Source organism: Melopsittacus undulatus, chromosome 4, assembly GCF_012275295.1.
Source record: "Melopsittacus undulatus isolate bMelUnd1 chromosome 4, bMelUnd1.mat.Z, whole genome shotgun sequence".
In the NCBI taxonomy this organism is placed as follows: Eukaryota; Metazoa; Chordata; class Aves; order Psittaciformes; family Psittaculidae; genus Melopsittacus; species Melopsittacus undulatus.
The window spans coordinates 45,277,535-45,297,455 of NC_047530.1; the positions used below are offsets into that span (position 1 = coordinate 45,277,535).

The 19,921-nt window shown below is 36.6% G+C and overlaps 1 protein-coding gene across 1 annotated transcript in view; it reads left to right on the plus strand.

Annotated features, from left to right (window-relative positions):
- Positions 1–3,073: 3,073 nt before the first annotated feature.
- RYR3 (ryanodine receptor 3) overlaps positions 3,074–19,921 on the plus strand; it is a 215,655-nt gene continuing 198,807 nt past the window's right edge. The window contains exon 1 of the mRNA XM_005149274.3: positions 3,074–3,201. Coding sequence (XP_005149331.2) covers positions 3,151–3,201 — 51 coding nt within the window. The 5' untranslated portion in view covers positions 3,074–3,150. The remainder of the gene's footprint in view (positions 3,202–19,921) is intronic.

Genomic DNA, 19,921 nt, shown 5'->3' on the forward strand with positions numbered 1-19,921 from the left:
CTTGTGTACAAGAATGTGGTGGTGTATTATGAGGGGGAACAGAGGTGGAAATTATGGGCAAACAGTGAAATACGCCTGCTAGTGTTTGTGAGCTCTGCCTGGGCCATCTAAAACTGGAGATTTGGACAGATGCAGAAAATCTTTGTTTTGGCAGATTTAAATCACTGGGATTGGAGTAACTGTGTTTTTGGAAGCAACAGAAAGCCCTACTCCTGTAACAGTGTTCTGGTTTAGGAAGAAACTTGTTAGCGTATTTTTTCTTTTTTTTTTTTTCTTGGTTGAAATGTCAGAGTTCATAGCACTGCATACTATAGAAAAAATGTGTTAAATAATCTATAGTAAAATTGGAAATGAAACTCGCTTTTTAAGCTAAAATAATGTGAATCGTGCTTACAAAGATAAGTCACAGGTTTTGTTTGTTTTTAACTTATACCACCAGGTGGCAATCTAGCATATACTTTTGGTCACTGGTGAAAGTGTATTTCGAGCATGTTATGATACACTGTCCTTTCCTCATTTTGAATTAAATAGTGTTGAAGTTGCTTGGAGCGTCACTGATTTGGGCCTTACAAGCAGTGCTTATGCTATGCAAAGAATTCTTGTAATAAACTTTTCTGTATTCAGAAAGACTTGCATCAAAGATTGCCTCAACTTTTAAAAACAAAATGAAACTGTGTCGTATATAACAAATCATTGACATGGGCTATGTGTAAAACTCCAGTAAAAGTAATTTTTAAAATGTCAGGAAGAAATATTGATGAAAATTTATTATACATATTTCCAAACCTTTCTCTGTTTTAAATAAGTAGTCTTCTGATAGACATTTTCTTCAACTTGACTAAGATCCTACATTTTCAACTGTAAATTGTAATGGGATTCCTCTAGAATAAATAAATAAATGAAAACCCCAACCCAAACAAAATAAAACTTAATTTTAAATTCACAGGAGTCCTTTCCTTTGAATGGAACATTAACTTGTGCTAAGTGCTTAGTGTTTGTAAACTAGGCAGGTAGTTGACTGATTTAATGTATGGGCAGAAAATGTCCAACAGAATGAGTCGGGATAATTTTGTGAAGTTTTTGTTAAGGAAGCAATGTGTTTCTTTCAGTGGCTTTTTAGAAACTTTATATACACATTTTTGTACTTCAGTGGAAAATAAGAATGAAGAGGCATATCAGTCTTCTAACTCACATCTAAATTTTAGTAGCTAAGCCTGTAGTTATACAGCCTGGACAATAACATTTTGATTCCTCACCTGATAGATGCTTAGGTCACTGATATTGCCCGTGCTTTTGAAGCTGGTGGCATGCATGTGTTTACCATTACAGGCTTTTATCTTCTATTAGGTATTTGATCTATCTTTGGTGGTGTAAGTCGAGCTTCAGAAAGGTAAAATGCCCACATCAAAAAGTGGTTTAGGTTTAGATATTTTTTTATTTTTTTTTTTACAGCAGGATGATTTAGTTCCTTCTGTAAAATTCATGTTACTATTCTATTGCCAGACTGCTGCCACTACAAAAATTCTGAGTTGTTGTTTGGCAGCAGCAGCTGTGAAGCCTGCCAAAAGCTAACCTAGAATCAAGAACTCATGTCAGCCTGTATCCTTTAGTAAGGGGGAAGAGCTTATTTTGGAAAATAAGCAAGTAGTGTGTTTGTGCTGAAAGCAGAAAAGTTTTCTTTATATTTAATTTGTAGGCAAATTCTTTTGATGCCTTTAAAGTATCAGAGTATGTCTAGAATGTATTTAGAAGCAAAAGCATAAAATTGTAGGTTTACAATTAAATGGCTCGAGTAGGGTTTCATAAAACACGCAGTGGTCCCAATTCAGATTATGTGACTTCTGCGACTCTCACACCAAAATGCTGCACCTTGCAGTCATCTCCAGTAAAGCAGAGTCACATGTATATATATATACACTGTGTGTTGTATATGATCATTTTGGATAGATTTTCTGCAGTGACCTGTTATTTTCTTTCAATCATAGATTAAGTAAATAAAAAAAAAGAAACAACAACAACAACAAAAAAAGACAGCTTCATGTTAAAAAAATTAGAAATACAAAGCATTATACTTTGTGTAGATGAAACTTTTGATTAAGCGTGGTTCCGTAAACAGCCAAATCTCAATCTTGGAGCAGTGGGGAAGTCCTGGAAAAAAAACCTATGTCCTGAGGAGATATGCATTTCATTATGCTGTAGCAGTTGAATATTTTTCTCATTAAATATATGGGCATAATACCTAGCAGAACAAAACCCTAAGGTATATAAGTGCTATGAAAAGGTTTTGCAAGTTTGCTTGACAATTTAAAAAGATGAATTCTAACTAAAGTATTTTGCTTATTAGGGCAGGAAATTGTGTCCCAAAACAATGCACAGGCTACTTTGTAAACCTGAATATCAAACAAAGAAAAATGGAGAGACTTACAGGTGCATTTCTAAAAAGGTACAAATGAAAGCCCTGCAGTCCTTAGCGCATATATATATATATATATATATATATATATATATATATAAATAACATGTATAAAAGGATAGCAGAAATAACTATTCATGGTAGGTTCAGATGATTGTCATCTTGGAAATCAGATTTGCAGCTGCTTATGCAGAGAAGCAAGAAATGGAAGTTATTGTAAGCAGGCTGAAAATATCTTCTGACAGAATCAGCTTGTTCTGTGATCATCTGATTTACATCCCCCTGCTGCACAAATCAGGAGGTTCAGAGTTGCTGAATTTGATACATTTCAGTGCAAGATTGGTTACCTTGATCTGTGAAAATGGAAGTGGGAGCTCCGTTTTCATTAACACTTCACCACTATTGCTGTTTTGACGAGACAGTATCTGGGGAAAAATCAACACCTAGTGATGCATATAATGCTTCCTGCAGTACCTTAACAGTAGGGTTTTTTTTTCCTCCAGGATAGAGAGAAAAGGAAAAGAATTGCTTCTTATGAGCTGGGAAAGCAGCACAGTTGGCTCTGGCAGTGAGGGGGTTGACTGACAGTCTGCAGTGCAGTGGAGTTAGCTGAGCTCCCTATATGGCTGTGGATTAGCTATATGCTAATACTGATAGGAGAAGAGGAGCTGTACGGAGCGCAGTGAGCTGACGGTGGAGGCGATCAGAGTCACAGCAGAGCTGACTCCTCAAGAGCCATGGCTGAAGGGGGTGAAGGAGGAGAGGATGAAATACAGTTCCTACGAACTGTAAGTATCTGCTTTTTTATAGGTCATGTAATACATGATTTTATGTCTCATGCCTGTTCCCTTCCTGTTGTATTAAAAATGAAGTGTTATTTCTGTGCTGAGCTTTGCCAAATGGGAGAATTGATTTAGTCAGTGAGAAAAAATAAAGCAAGAATATGAGCTTTAATAGCATCAAGCAGTCTCAGTGTGTTCTTCCCTGAATTTGCTCAATAAGCCAGTTTGGTATAAGGGACCTATTTCCGCTGTAATCCCTTGTGTTTGAAGCGTCCTCGTCAACTTTGTACTTGGGTTTCTAAATGTAGCATGCCAAATATCTGACCTCTGAAACTTCTGTCTAGGTTAGATTTCACTGGCATTAACAGAAGCTTTGCAGATAGGAGAGCCTTAAAATGATGAATAAACCAAGCAAGCCTTTGATGACCTCTTCTGATAAACACAGAATGAACACTTGTGTGTAGGGAATACCAACAGATGTTGAAGTTGAGGCTTAGCAAATGTTTGGGGTCTCTTCTCTGCTTAAAAGAAGCTTATTTTAAAAGGATATAAGGATTTCTTTGGGAAGGGGTGTTAATTAGTGAAATAGTCTTTGCCTGGTGTAACTTGCTATAAAGAGCCCTCACACCATTCTTTCCTAAAGCTTTACGCAAATCTGACAACTGATTTGGACTTTTAAGCAAGTAGTGGTCATGCATTCATTTTTGGGAAGAGGATAAGGTTTTTTTTCATGTGTCATCTTGTGTCTCTCATTATTTTTACCCTGCATGACTAAGAGTTTGTTGTGTAACTAGCATGAAAATACTGCTGCTGATGTGTGTATTCCATGTTCTTTCCATGCTACCTTTACTTTTCACTTATTACAAATAATGTTCCAGAAGCAGAATCCTCTAGAGTTGATACAACTTTAAAAGGATGGGTCTCTAAAATACAACATACTAAGTGTCCAAAATAGAAAATTACAAGGCTCATTTCTGGGAGTCTGGGAATATATATTTCTGGGAATTAAAGGTTGGAGAGTGATGATGGTTGCTGCTGCTTATGTAGATTGTTTAGGTGTGATGAAATGTCATTAGCACCTTTAAGCCTAAGAGAATTTCAGGGAGGGGAGAGGAATGGATAATTATAACAAAGTGTTCTTTCCAACATTCCTTAACCTCACTTTTTAGAGGTACCTGTATTACATAATTTAGTAGGTTACTCAGCCTTTAGGAGACAAGAGCTTTAAATGTCCTTCATCCTTTTACTTTTTAAGATGTTGCCTTGACTGAACAGCCTTCCTAAGTGATGAAGGGATAAGCTTTGCCTATTTGTAGATAGCGTGTGTGTGCTACATGAGATGGCAATTTCTGCTGCTGTGACCCATTCTTTCTAGAACTCGATAGCACTTCCTCCTAATGAGTGAAATGAAGCACTAAATAGAGGAGGGGATAAAAAAATGGGAACAGCAAAAGTGATACTATGCAGATGTGTTCCTTCTACTTGGTGGTAGGGAATCTTTTAGAGGGGGAAAAAAATTGACTAGATTTCTGTCATTGAAGTCCCAGCTTCTCCTTGATGTGAACAATCATATAAAATACAGCTGTTTCTTTCCCATTATAAATTCTTTCACCTTTGTGAAAGAGGGATCAATTGTTGTTTTGCAGTATAGGGAGAAAAGAATGATTTATTAGGTAATGAGAACTAGAGTGATGTTAAGCTTTCAGTAATTAGTACTTAGAACTTTTGTTGTTGCTAAAAAGTTTGTACATACAAATATGAAGTACAGTACATTTTTACAACTTTACGACCTTTTCAGTGAAATTGTTGATCAGTCAGGATCTTCTTCAGGTAAAATATTTTCTGGGAATTTGGCTTGCTAGTGAATGTTTCCCAGGCTTGTGTAGCAGAATCTTCCTTTGAAATTGTTGATCTCCATACTCCTTATTTTTGCGTCTGTAGACCGAAGAATGCTTTAGGCTCTTAGAGATAACTCTTTCTTGGTGACATATAAAATAAGATTCAAAAATATCTTTCAGTATTTTTGAAGGAGCATGATAATTAACTCTTTAAAGCCTAGTAAAAATAATTTTTGCTTCCTTAAAGGGAAACTTTGCATTTATCTGCCAGTTTTTTGTTGGTTTTGAAGTGTTTTTTCTTCTTAATTTAAATTGCTATTTAGTTTTGTACATAATTTTAGGCTCTCTGCTTATATAGAAAGGCTGGAAGCTCAGTAACGCATGAAGGTGGTATCTGTATTTGCTTTTAAGAAGCAGCAAACTTTATAAACTTTGATGGAGGCTTTTCCCTATATCACTGTCTGTTCCCAAGGCATTCCTCACATTTGATTAATTTGGCAGCAATGAAAATTACAAAGACCTTAAGAATAAATTAGAGAGAGAAGACACCACTTCCAGTATCATAATTTTTGTAGTAGTAGTATGTCTTCAGTGATCATTTCAAGTAAGTCTTAGTTTTTGTGTGAAGTCTTTATGAACAATGATAGCATTTAAAGGAAGGTGTTACTCATAAAGTGTAATTTCCTTTATTAATTTTTCCCTGACTTTGTAAGTTCAGCATGAATACAAATAAACAGTTTTTACTTACACTGCTACCTTGCTGCTGTGTCTTAGTTATGAAATCTTGATTTTTTGTTTCTGTGTTAATGTTTGAATTGTTTCTCTAGTTTTCTGGTTGATGGTTTTCATTTGGATTTGACCCTGGATATTCAGTGTATGTGTTCCCACTTGCATATTGTGTATGGAAGCGAGAAGCAAACCACTTGTTATATGTGTGTAATATGCAATACTGCTGTCTCTTATTTCCTGCCCTGGTACTGTTTGTTCTACTTTCAGTAATTGGCTACTTTGCCCTATCATTTGTTTGTTACCCCTTCCTAAGGTATAAATACATGAGAAATTAGTGAAGGTAATGTTTATGCATATTTAGGTGAGAATACATATGTTAACCTTTGCTGTTCTGAGATAACATGCTGTGGGATATAGAGGGGGCCCTGTTACTCTTGGCAATGTGGATATATGAGTGTAAAGCATTCTCATTCAAGCCTTTCCTAGCTACTGGGACTCTACTATTGTGACAAGTTGACAAAGTCCTTGTCTCTCTGGAACTTATTCCCAAGATCTCTGTCATTCTGACTACTGCTGAATTAATAAAAAATTAGGTGATGCCTTAGAGCAGATAGCTTTTGTCTTCCTTCATCAGAAATACCTATATATTCACTTGCTATCAGAGAACGTGAGTGGGAGCTGGGGGAGGTCACACCCTGCTCAAAGCAAAGAATCAGTTTAAATGTCCTTGTAAGGAAGCATGTCAAAGTTGTTTACCATCTTAAGAGCCCAAATTATGATGGTAACATTAGTTAATGGGTGTATTGCTTTGTTACTTTTTTTTGAAATGTATTAATGGAAAGTGTTTCCACTTTTTTTAATACTTTTTTTTTGAGATGGCTCAAAATACATTAGTCAAAGTTTTGTCTTGTTTTCCATGGATCTGAACAGTGTGTGTTGGTGTGCACGGGTATTAGTGTGTGTGCGGATGTGTCTGTGTGACTCCCCAGCTGGTTACAAATTAATTTCTCTGAATGACAAAGGCCTCTAACAATTGATTTTTCTTTGACTTTTGCTCATTTAGCTCACTGGTGGTGTATCCCTAGTGACATAACAAAGAATGTGTGAAGTGGAAAGTTTAACATAAGTAGTCCTTAATAGTCCAACTTAATATCTAATAGTTATACTACTAACTGCACACTGATATTCTGTAGCACAGATCTCTGTGGCTTGATTCAGTAAAGTACAAATATCTGCTATGTAATGCTCACCAGATAAATACTTGCGAACAATTGTATTGGACAAATGTCCAAATGTCATAAAATAATGGATGATGTTTTGAGGAAGAAGGTTTTAGCAGTAGTAAATTAAAACCTGGGGAAGTATGGAAAATGTTCTCAGTGAGTTGTGTATAAGATTATATAAAGAGATACAGAAATTTGTAGATAGTGAAAGTCACAAAGGCTAAGGAATGCCTTAAGATTAAATTGGTGGAATTTTCCTGAAGCCTCTTTTAAGGGAGCTGGCACAAGTTCTGCATGCTTCTTGAACAGCTGAGTGGGATCCATGGGATCCATTGTTTTCAGATTAATTAAGACATTTTGTCTTTTGTTACTGAAATGACTGTATAATGAAATTCATGATACAGTAGTTGTCCATTAGCCAGTGAATTTCTTTTAGGAAAAGGGTAAAAAGAAAGGACGAATAATGTTATATAAAACTTGAGCTGCTTCTGAGAACTGGTATGTACTGGGAGTTTATTATTTATGTATTTTTTTCCTATTAAATGTTTATCTGTGTATCATATGATGCACTAGAAAATCTGTTATATTGTAAATCTAATTTACAATATTACACAGGCCTTCAGCAAGGAAATAGTCCTAGGCAAAGACTGAGCATGAGCTCTCTGTTTTGCATGTAGTGACAACCTGGGCAAACCTATTCACAAAGGTGAGGACACATGCAAGGGAGTAAAAGCTGGCAGTACAATTGGTGAAATGAAATAAAGCAATGTTATTTACAAAGAAGGACACTACAAGTTCTAAGCAACTTAGAATAAATTCATAAAATTAAGTATTACTTACATGGTAGAAACTGAAAGGTAATAAGGCGCAAAGTGCTTACAGGTAGCTATATACTAAAAAGACTGGGAAAAAAACATTTGCTAGGTGATAGTATCTTGAAAGGCTATATCAGATAGGGGTGGCAGAAAGGAGAAAAGGCAAATAGAGTTTTGCAGATATAGCTGGTGGACAGTGAAGTCTTAAATCATTATTAGTCAGAGGAGAAAGCTGATTTCTCCCTATCAAAATGAAGATAGCTGACTTAGGGGCACACTTCTGAAGGTCTTGACATTACAGGCTGCTGCTGTAGGAGATCATATGTTGTTTGAGCTGTTTCCCTGATACCTTCCTTACATTTTGTTTAGGATGGATTTATAGAATAAACTGTAAATCTATTTTTTCCTTCAAGGACATAACGCATGTTCATGGATACATTGTACAACATTGCATATTGTATTATAGCTAATGGTAGTACATAGAATCATAGAATAGTTAGGATTGGAAAGGACCTCAAGATCATCTAGTTCCAACATATATATATGATGTATGTATACACATTATATATACATATACACGAAGTATATACAGGACGTGTACTTATATGTAATGAGTTCTGTTTTTGCAAGCTGCTCCATATTAGCCCAGTCTACACCAGTTACACAAAGCAACATTGCACTACATGAACTCAGCATCATGCTTTACCTCTGTTTCTTTCTACAGCTTAAACAAAAAAAAAAGCTATTTAAAAAAAATCACTGCATGTATCATAATAGTATACAGCGTATTGTTACATAACAATTGCAAAATTGAATATAGTCACAATCCATTTAACTCCTAAAATAGGTATAATTAACTCCATGTGAGTTTATTTTCCTTTATTTTTTCTTTTTCAGTTTTGGGGTTTTTTTTTGTATTGGTGTCAGTGCAGGTCTGGTGAAATAATGTCAAATTTGTTACAATCAAGAAAAGTTCTTCAAGTCTTCAACCTTAAAATGTTATTGAGTTGAAAGCCTTTTTAATAGTATTTGAGACCAAGCAATAATAACACAAGCATACATTTCCCTGTTTTCTCTTAGCCCTACTGATGGCTGTTGTGGGGATCTGTCCTATGCTCAAGCTCTGCCTTATAGTGTCTGAAGGGGGGTTAATATTCTTGGTAATAAACAGCAAGTTTGCTAGTAATGTTCCAACATTTTTGTGGAATGCAGCAAGTGGGTTGCCTGATCTCTGTGCCCTATTTCTAATCCCCTGCCGTGCTAACTGGGTATGATTCATATTGAAAGCCAGCTGTGAATATTGCTTCTTTCTCAGTTCCCATGGCAGTGCTGTGACCAGACAGCCAACTGCTGCCAGGTGCATTAGATACAGATTCCAAGACCTAAAACAGAGTAGTGGGCAGGGAGGATAAGAAAAGGAAATTTGTCATGCAGTTATTTAGAGTATATTTAATTCAATCACAGGACACTAGTTTTAAAGGCATGTGTTTAGTGACTTCTTTCATGAAATAAGGATTTTGCAAATGGCACTTCATAATAGTGCAGATATATAATAAACACAGACTTCTATAGACCATAAAATTATCATTTCAGTGGCTGTGCTTGTCAGCAATTGTGCACCTGCTGTCAGTCAAGCTCTGTCTTAACAGATGTGGTTCAGCTGTAAATAGGAACTGATGACCAGTCTGTCAGTCAGGTAAGCTCACATTTCCAGTGTCCTTTTCTGGCACTTCATGTCTGTAGTGGGGGGTGGCAGCTTCAGTTAGTACAAGCAATGGCAGAGATGACAACAACATAAGGTGAAAGATTCAGTAGTAACATCAGGTTTGTTCCTTCTACTGGGCTTTTATCCAAATAAGCAAGTGCTAGTTCCTCAGTAAGATGAGTAGTCAGCACACGCCTGAGCTGTTTTTAGTCCACAACAAACATCTCTGTCAGTCTTGAGCGTTTCAGCTACTTTGGCATTTAACTGGGTTCTCCAATACCTTGTACCAGAAAATCAACTTCCCTTTGCCCAACTGAAATAGCTTTAATTCTCTCCAATAACAACATAAGTTGAAAGAACTGTAACTGAAATAAAATCTTTTATAAATCACTTGTACAAACAATAGAGTTTCAACTTGGTGACTTGAAACAACTGTTCAGCAGAAGATGCAGAACTAATTTAAACACTAAAGATTTAACATGCTTTAAAATTGCATCAGCAGTACCGTGTACAAGCGGGAGTACAAGGATAATCAAGCTTAGAATATATACTAAAATGCCTCGGATGAGTCACTAAAATGCTTAAGGTCAAATGACTTCCACCTCCCAAGACTCCCCCTGAAGTTCAACTATACTGTCTCATCTTTTCTGTATATGGAAGATGCCCAGAAGACCTATACACCTGGTACATATTAAGGATATTTAATGTCAATAGTTAGTAGAATTCAGAAGCTGTTTGATAATGTGTAAAAAGATATAGTCAGTGCAGTCACTTGACATTTTTATTAAAAAAAACCCGAACCAAAACAAAAAACCAAACCAACAAAAAAACCCTTCCCAAACTGTCAGTATTACATACTCCATGCTACTAGCATAACCTTCTTCTGAAATGCATATCCATATTGCACTTTCCAAAAGATCAAACTCAATAGACTTTATATAGTTCATGTGTAACCAAAGGTGGGAAAGGAAGACTTTACAGCTTAGAAGACCTCAGTTTGATCATGCATGTCATGCTTGCATTTGTTGCCACTGGAAAACTTTTTTGTGAAGAACATTTACAGGACAAAAGATTCTTTGCTGCGTATATGTTGACCATCACAGGATAAAGTGTGAATGGGGATTAATAAGATTTGATTTCCTGATCAGTTACTATGCATGGGAAGTTATTCTATCTATAATGTATGTCAAACCTTCATTTAAAAATTTGCATTTTTATCTCATGTGCAGTTATGTACATTACAATTAATAAGGAGTGTGGTTTTTAAAATGCATAGAATAATAGTAACTTTCAAATTTGCAGACCCTAAACATTTTCTGTGTGAGTTGCTGTGGACTGTATTTGAAACTCCTTACTTGTTTTCTTTGTAAGGTTTTGCAGATCTCTTGGAAATAGTCCTGCCTGAATAATTTATAATTCAGCCTTCATCATCTTAATTTATTTTAGTTAATGTATTACTATTCCTGGAAAAAGCTGTAGGTAATATGGTATAGGTGAATTTACAGGGAATGGCTCATGGTGACTAGTGCTTCTGATGGCTGAATCACTAAGGCATCTCAACTACATACATGCATTATTTATCTGTTTATTTATTTTTACACAATGTAACAAAAAAATGTGAGCTTTCAAAAATGTTGAGAGATTACTTCCTATACTGCATTTACACGTCTATGTTTATAATGGTTGTACTGCTAGCAGTTCTTAAAACTCTCTTCAATACTCTGATTTGTATACAGATGGAAGATTTGGTTGCTTTTTACCTGCATAATGAAATCAACTATGGTAGGACATACAGAAAGAATTTTCAGTAACATGTGTTGATATAACGTGTTTTACAAGAGAAGGAAAATTCTGCAACTACTATAGGACTGATTTTCTACTGTAGTTTTGAAGCAGCACTTTAATGCAGCACTGAAAAGACAAACTTACTGGACTGGCCAAAGTTTTTTCATAGAAGGGAATATAATGGTGTTACTGGAGAAGGGTATAGAATGTGTGATTCTATAATCTTTACCATTGATGTGAACATTCTTCCATTGTTACTCCAGTTTAATGTGTGAAATAGTAAGAGCTTAGTATATCAAACTTGACTTGATGAAGAGCTGCTTTACTTTACTCGTGCAAATCAGCCTGAGTTTCAGGATGGCTTCAATTAGGTATTTTGACCCTGTTCTCCTCTATGCACAGCTCTTCTCTATGGTATGCTCTTAGGATTGTTTAAGAGCAGTGCATAGCATACTAAACCAGCTAGACAGAAACTAATGGTGAGGTATAAAACAACTTGGTGTGTTGTTTGTTGTAAATATTGCTTAAACAGCCAGATTGTTCTTGCAGGATAAAACACATTCTAATCATTAAGTTGTTACAGAATTTGGAGTTTCTTCAAGGAGGTAAAAAGTAGATTATCACCTGCAAATACAGGTTTCCACCTAAGAAATTATATTGATAATGTTAAATATTGTTCTTTTTTAGGGAAGAGAATTTTATCAGCAGATGAAATAGTTTTCTTATTCTGGCTTTTAGTCAATTTTGCTTTGAAATGCCACAATTTGATGAGTCATGTGAATGCCCTAGGTAGGCTAACTGAAGCTAAGTTACAGAAGTTGTCTTTAATGACCTTTTAATGTTAACCAGAGTATAGTTCCTATTTCTTGTCATACAGCTGCATAAGCAATAAGCTGTAAATTTGTATCCACTGGTGCTTTGTTGAGAAAACTTCTTTGGGAGAAGTTGAATTAGGAAGTACAGTCTTTGTGATTAAAGTGAAATTCAGGAAGCTTGATGGTATGGAAGATTCTAGATTCATTTTGAACATGTAATTTTCATTTCATGATCAAAGTTTGTTTTTTTATAGAAAGAAACATTTTTATTTGCCAGGAATCTTCCCAAGTCAGCCTCTCTCAAGGTTGACCTTAGGCTTAAATGACATCATTGTCTAAATAGGGGCATGTATATAAGGCTTAACTTGCCAATTAGAGTGGTAATATGACCTTTCCTATCCTTGCCAATATGGAGAACATTTAGAATCATAAATCAGAACTGTCTAAGGGGTGAAATATGTCCACTACAACATAAAAAAAAAAAAAAAAAAAAAAGGTTTGGGGGGAGGGGTGCCAAAATCTTCAAGGGAAAAAAAAAAAAGGCCAAAAGATGATAGTGGTGATATTCTGTTATAGGTAATGTGTAACATCAGTAGAATGTTTCTAGTATTGTTTAGGAAATTAAACACATAGTTGCATAACTGTGTCATATGTTCATGAAATCTAATTTTATCTTAATCCATTTACTACTTCTGTCTTTCACATCAGTCTCTCTGTTCTTTGATTATCTAAGAAAAACAGGCAGAGCAGTAATAACAGTAGCCAATAATAACATAGGAGCTGCTGGAAGATTATCCAGAACTTGGGCTACTTCCAGGCAACATCAGTTAACAGTATCTAACCTCTTTATTTTTGTGCATCCCTTAAATCTCCAGCACCTATTGCTGTAGGGAAACACCCCATCAACTACTAGCTGTGTAATTTAGCTATCTTGAAACACCAAATACTGAATTCTATGTACTGTTTTCATATAATTTCTTGAATCAGATGTTTTCACAGTAAACTGGAGACTGCAGTTTTTACAGCAGAAGTTACTTAGCTATTCCTCTCAAGTGCAGCTGCAGAGGACAAAAGCAAAGACAAAGCTGTTATTTACTGAAAAGTAGGTATATTGTATAAACAAAAGTATATGTGAGCTTTTAGCAGTGCTGAGTTGGCCCCCATCAGATCATGTGGCTGCCCAGGTGCTTTTTTCGTTGGTGGCTGATGTGGCATGTCAAAGGTAATATATCTCTGTTTTTGTTCAAGCAGAATGAAATGTAGTGAGGGTTCTTAGTACACAACCTTCCATTTGGTTTCTTTAAATGGTTGTAGGATCTGTACTTACTCATACTTATCAGGTGCAAAGTTACTGGTTTGATTGTAGGATAACTGTGCATTGTTTGCATAAGCATTTTGGGGGTATGTACAAGGTGAAGAGTTACAATGCAGAAATGCTGCCTTATGCATGGAGTGCAATGTGCTTATGTCTTAAAATAGAGGTATGAAGCAATGGCAACACCTGCTTCTTCCCAAGTATTTCTTCTCCTGTTACAATATTATATATGTATAGCAATTGCTGGTTACTTTCTGCATAGTACATGCATGGTTTGCATGGCTCTTGTGATTACTAGCTGTGCTTGGATCTCTGGCTGCAGGCCTTGGCTTCTGTTATTTGCAAATTAGTGTAATAGTAACCTGTAGAACTTGATAAAATGTTACAGCTATGTGTAAGGGCCAGTCCTTGGTAGGTACATATGATGAAAGTGTACTGTTGCTAAACAGTACTTAGTTGGAAGGCAAATGTGCTAGAGGTGAAAACTTGCAAATTCAAAAAGGGGGAACTGACTTTATTGAACAACCAAAAGTAATCAGAAATTTAGTTTATATGTTTGTATAAATATTTGATTGTGAGAAAATTAAGCAACGTTAATCAAGTAGAACTCTTATGTTACACTGAGCAGTATTCAGTCCAATGACCTAATGATGGCTGAACTTGAGAGAATTATCTCAAACCATCTCAAGTGAACCATGATCAAAACCTGGGATTTAGCCTAAGCAATTTGCTCTGAAGGACTCGATTGTGCTTACTTACATTAACACGACAGCTTGAAGAAGAACAGCTGCAAATGTTAATGTCGAGTACCTGTGATTGAACTGTGATAGAGCACAAATATATAGACTATCTTGGCAAGCAACATTTTTTTTTTAATATATATCTAAAAATGCACATACACACACACACATATATATATCAATGTTTTTCGTTTAAAAATTGGCAATACTGTTGCATCCAGGCAAGGGCTAGGGTTTACAAGGTGCCTTGCAAACACACAAAAACAGTACATTTTCTGATACAAAGAGCTTACATTGATGGACAGGCTGCGGATGAGTACACAAGGAAAATAAGACTTCACCAAGTATGAAAAATATTAAATCATAACACATTTTAAATGTTGCACTGCAAAATGAATGTGTTAAATAAAATTCTAATAGTAATAAAAACTCAGATGAACAAAACCAGAAAAGAGTTAGTGGCTTATATCTACCAAAATATATAAATAAATAAATTTGAATACTTTGTACATGGGCATTTGTGCTTAGTACCAGAAATTTGTCAGACATGGGAATTTGCTTGATTGAAGGGATTGCTGCTAAAGGAAGGGTGAGTAGCAAGAGTTATTAAATATGATGATAAGGAAAAGATGCAGTTATCCCACAGAGACACATTGATTTTTTTTTTAAATTTTTTTTTGTGGCAAGAACAATATCAATATAGTAGCTGTTTAAAAACAAACAAAAAAAAGAAAGAAAAAAGGAAACAAAAACCCCCAAACAACATTCCCCCCCCCCAAAAAAAACCAAAAACCAAACAAAAACCCAGTAGTATGTGGGTGGATTTGACTAGGGAGACAAAGAATCTTTATATTCATTCATTGTGACTGTGCATTAGTAGTAAATATTTACAAACAGAGATTGGAAAGATGGAAAGAGAGAGAAGCTGAGACACCAGTTTAATATTTGTTTCTGTTTCAGCTCTACCTGAAGCTGTAAAAGCCAGAGTGAGAACAGCTGTCCTCCTGTCTCTTGTTCCTTGAGTTCATAAAAAAAAAATTCAAGAAATTGTAAGAAATGGCAAGATTTTCATTCATTCTGACATGCATAACTTGCCAAAATTCAGGGTTTTAAGGCCTACCTTTTTTGTGGAAAAGAAAAAGTGTAATCTGTATTTAAAAAATGAGCAAGGCCCCATCTCCTTGATTACAGAAGGAATGTAGCAAATGGATAATGATACTTTGCTGAGGACACTGACATTCTTCTGTCATTACTCCTCCAAATTCATCTCCATAGGCTATTTTTCAGACTTTTGAAGTCACTAAGAGTTTCCAGTCATTCTGTTTGTTTGCTGTCTCTGCCTTATTTTTACCTCACAGCATACATCTGAAGTATCTTTGCTTATATTAGTCTTGCATTTGCTTTCATTTCATGTGGAAATGTTTATTTCTGTATCACAGCAACATGGAGCTGGAAAGAACTTTTAGAGTCATTGAATCATTTTGGGCTGATGTTCATTTGAAAAAACTAATTTGGCTACTGCTTTTATCAAAGTACCAGCCCATTGATCTAGTAATCTTTCTTAAATTTTTCAACTTAAAGGTATTAATGTATTTCTAAGTTTATTTTTTTTATGTGTACAAACAGTGTCATCTATCAATATAACTGCAAAAAAAAAAATTCTGTTCCCTCACCAGTTTTGACTTTTCTGAAATAAATAAGCTGAGTTTGTTTAGCATACTTTCATATGACTGGATTTTTGGTTTCCTCACAATTTTGCTTTTTCTTATTTTTACTCCTGCTGCTGAGTCTCCCTTAATCACAGGTGACAACCAGTTCTTGAACAATGAATAATACTTTGCTATTTCCTTGGCCAGGACTTGCTCACCTTTCATAGCAAGGCCATACTGAGAAATTTTAAAGAATATGAATTCAACCTGGACATTGACCTAAAAAGAGAAAATCTACATTTTTTTCCAATCCTTTTCTTATAGCTGCAAAGTCTATGACTATGCTAGTAAACGATATAGCCACAGTCAGTTCTCCAGCCTTGAGGCAAAGTGGAAGCATGCAGCTTTATGTGCATATAGCTCAACTAATTCCACAGGGTGACCGTATTAGTACTGCCTTTTGAGAACAGTCCCTAACTTCTTTGGTACCCCAAGTCATGCAGTAACTCTCTATACTGTTTTAGAGAAAGTAGTGAAATATCACGTACCGAAGTAGTCACTAGTGTATGTATTGGTTTGAGTTAGATTGCTTTTGACTTTTTTATATATATTCTTTTTTTTTTTACTGTTAAATTTCTCTTCATTATCACATTTTAGTTTTGAAGGAAGTAGAATTTAATTGAGAAGGAGTATCCTTTCTCCTTATAACATTATAGAGAAGAATCATAGAAGCATTTAGGTTGGAAAAGACCTTTAAGTCTGTGTCCTTAACTGCCACATCTACACCTCTTTTAAATACCTTCAGGGATGGCCCCACAACCACTTTCCTGGGTATCTTGTTCCAATGCTTGACAACCCTTTCAGAGAAGAAATGTTTCCAAATATCCAGTCTAAGCCATCCCTAGTGGAACTTGAGGCTGTTTTCTCTTATCACTTGTTACTTAGGAGAGGAGACCGACAACCACTTTGCTACAACCTGTTGTAGACAGTAATAAGGTCTCCCCTGAGCTTTGTTTTCTCCAGGCTGAACAACTGTAGTTCTCTGAGCTGTTCCTTGTAAGTCTTGTTCTCCAGACCCTTCACCAGCTTCATTGCCATTCTTTGGACATGCTCCAGCACCTCAATGTTTCTCTTGTAGTGAGGGGCCTAGAACTGAACACAGTATTCTAGGTGCAACCTCACTAGTGCTGAGTATAGGGGCACAATCACTTTCTTAGTCCTGCTGCCCATGCTATTTCTGATACAAGCCAGGATGCTGTTGACCTTTTTGGCCAGCTCATATTCGGCCAGCTGTCAACCAGCACCCCCAGGTTCTTTTCCACTGGACAGCTTTCCAGCCATTGTGCCCCAAGCCTGTAGTGTTGCATGGGGTTGTTGTGGACCAAGGGCAGGACACTTAGCCTTGTTGATCCTTATAAAACTGACTTTGGCCCATCAATCCAGCCTGTCCATATCCTGCTGTAGAAGCTTCCTATCCTCCAGTAGATCAACACTGCTACCCAACATGGAGTTGTCTGCAAATTTACTAAGGGTTCACTCAATCCTGTCATCCAGATCATGGATAATAATATCAGATAGGTCTGAGCCCTGGAAAACAACACTAGTGATCAACCATCAACTGGATTTAACTTCATTCATCACAGCTCTTTGGGCTGCCATCCAGACAGTTTTTTACCCAGTTAAGTGTATACCAGTTCAGGCATGTACCAGTATACCCTCTGAGATTGAATTTGATGGCAGAAAGTCTTTAGTGCCAAGTCAGGAAGAAGAATTTAGGAATAGTGCTGTAGCTTGTCTTAGCTGGATTTCTGCCACTGAGAGCACTGTCCTGAAGTAGAGCAGGAAGGGCATTCCTGACCATTGAGTATTTATCCTGAAATCATAGAACAGTTAGGGTTGGAAAGGACATTAAGATCATCTAGTTGCAACTCCCCTGCCATGGGAAGGGACACCTCACACTAAACAATGTCACTCAGTGCTCTGTCCATCCTGGCTTTTAATACTGCCAGGGATGAAGCATTCACAAGTTTCTTGGGCAGCCTGTTCCAGTGCCTCACCACCCTCACAATAAAGAACTTCTTTATATCTAACCTAAACTTCCTGTTTCAGTTTTAACCCATTATCCCTTGTCCTGTCACTACAGTCCCTAATGAAGAGTCCTTCCCCAGCATCCTTATAGGCCCCCTTCAGATCCTGGAAGGCTGCTATGAGGCTACGCAGCCTTCTCTTCTCCAGGCTGAACAGCTCCAACTTTCTCAGCCTTTCTTCATATGGGAGGTGCTCCCCCCCTCCTCTGGACTCATTCCAACAGCTCCATGTCCTTCTTATGTTGAGGACACCAGAACTGCACACAATACTCTAAGTGAGGTCTCACAAGAGCAGAGTAGAGGGGTAGGATCAACTCCTTTGATCGTCATGCTCCTTTTGGTGCAGCCCAGGACTGGGTTGACTTTCTGGTCTACAAGCGCACACTGCTGGCTCATGTTAAGTTTCTCGTTGATCAACACCCCCAAGTCCTTCTCCTCCCAACCTGTAGCTGTGAACTAGAACTAGCAGAATTAGAGCTAACTGCTATACTATTTTTTTCCCATGACTGACTGATAGCTTGCTTCTGCAATTATAAAATAGTTTATACTAAAAATTTCCCAGAAAACTTGACTGTGTCCTTAACACCATGGCATTAGAGCTGACAAATCTTTATTTCTTGGAGTGTGTATTAATTTTATGAATTAATACGTTTTATGAATGTGTCTTGCCCACCTATTGAGAAGTAATTTTTATAGCTGTAATTCTTCTGGTCAATACTACCAAATTCAACAGTACAAATGCAGTCCCTAAAAAGAAGGGGAAAGACTGAAGTCAGAATTCCTTTGTCTTTCTTTGGTTTTTGTTTTTTATATTACAGCTAAACCATGCCCCTCAATTTACTTGGAACCATTGTTGACGATAAGCAATTATATTAATATGATGAAGTCTTGCATTGCACAAGAAACTTATCTGCAGTTGTCAGGCAAAGATTTCTAAATTAGAAAAGCTGTGGCCGGAATACTTGGTTAAAGCCTGTAAAAATCCCTCCCCTGAGCTTCCACTTAGAGGTAGAATTTAAGTGACCTAATAAAGCCTGAAAGTGGTGCAGTGTCATTTATTTGGCTGCCTGTGTGCTTCCAACAAATGTTTCAAAATGCTGTAATTTTTTTTTTCTGTGGGAGTCTTAGCTCCATGGTAACCATATTCAGTTTAACTCTTACGGAATCTTGTCACTGCAGAGAAACCCCCTTATCTAATGATTAAATCAACTCTAGTCTCCTTTCAACAGACTGCCTTTCCTTCCCACCTCTTCCCCTAAGCAAAATTTTGTCAAGTATGAATGCAAATGATACTCTGTTTTATGATATTATCATTTCAGAATAATCCTTTCTGTTTTCTTCCTGAACAAGCAGAGAAAAAACGGTGAGGACAAAGGAAAGCTAAGATGATGAGTCAGACAGTATTCTCACAATTTGCAGGACCAGTACCATTGCCACATTCGGAGGTCAGGACATAGAAAACAAAGTATGATGAGTATGGAAATGTTCTTGCATGAAATAATGCTGAAATAATTGTGACCTTCAGAAAAGAAACAGTGCTTTAACAGATAATCTGTGTTATACAGGAGTACATTTGATTCTGTTTCATAGCATAAGATAAATTTTGAAGGTGAAAGATGACAATTTCCATTCTAAAAATTGTATTTTTACATGTTCAGAAAGAATTAAACACTAGAGGATATGGGTTTTATATTAAGAAATGCACAAGGGTTTTGCAAGGAGTTCTTCACCCTAGCGCATGAGAGAGAAAGTAACCTCTATACATTTGAAGATACAGGAGGAAGTTTTCAGAAGAATGTTTTTCAGATTTGCATGGTAATTTCTGGAGTGTAAAAGGAAGGAGAATCACAGAATCCCATGGGTTGGAAGGGACCTCAAAAGATCATCTAGTCCAACCCCCCTGCAAGAGCAGGGTAACCTAGAGTACATCACACAGGAACGTGTCCAGGCGGGCCTTGAATATCTCCAACGTAGGAGACTCCACAACCCTCCTGGGAAACCTGTTCCAGTGCTCTGAAGGTTGTG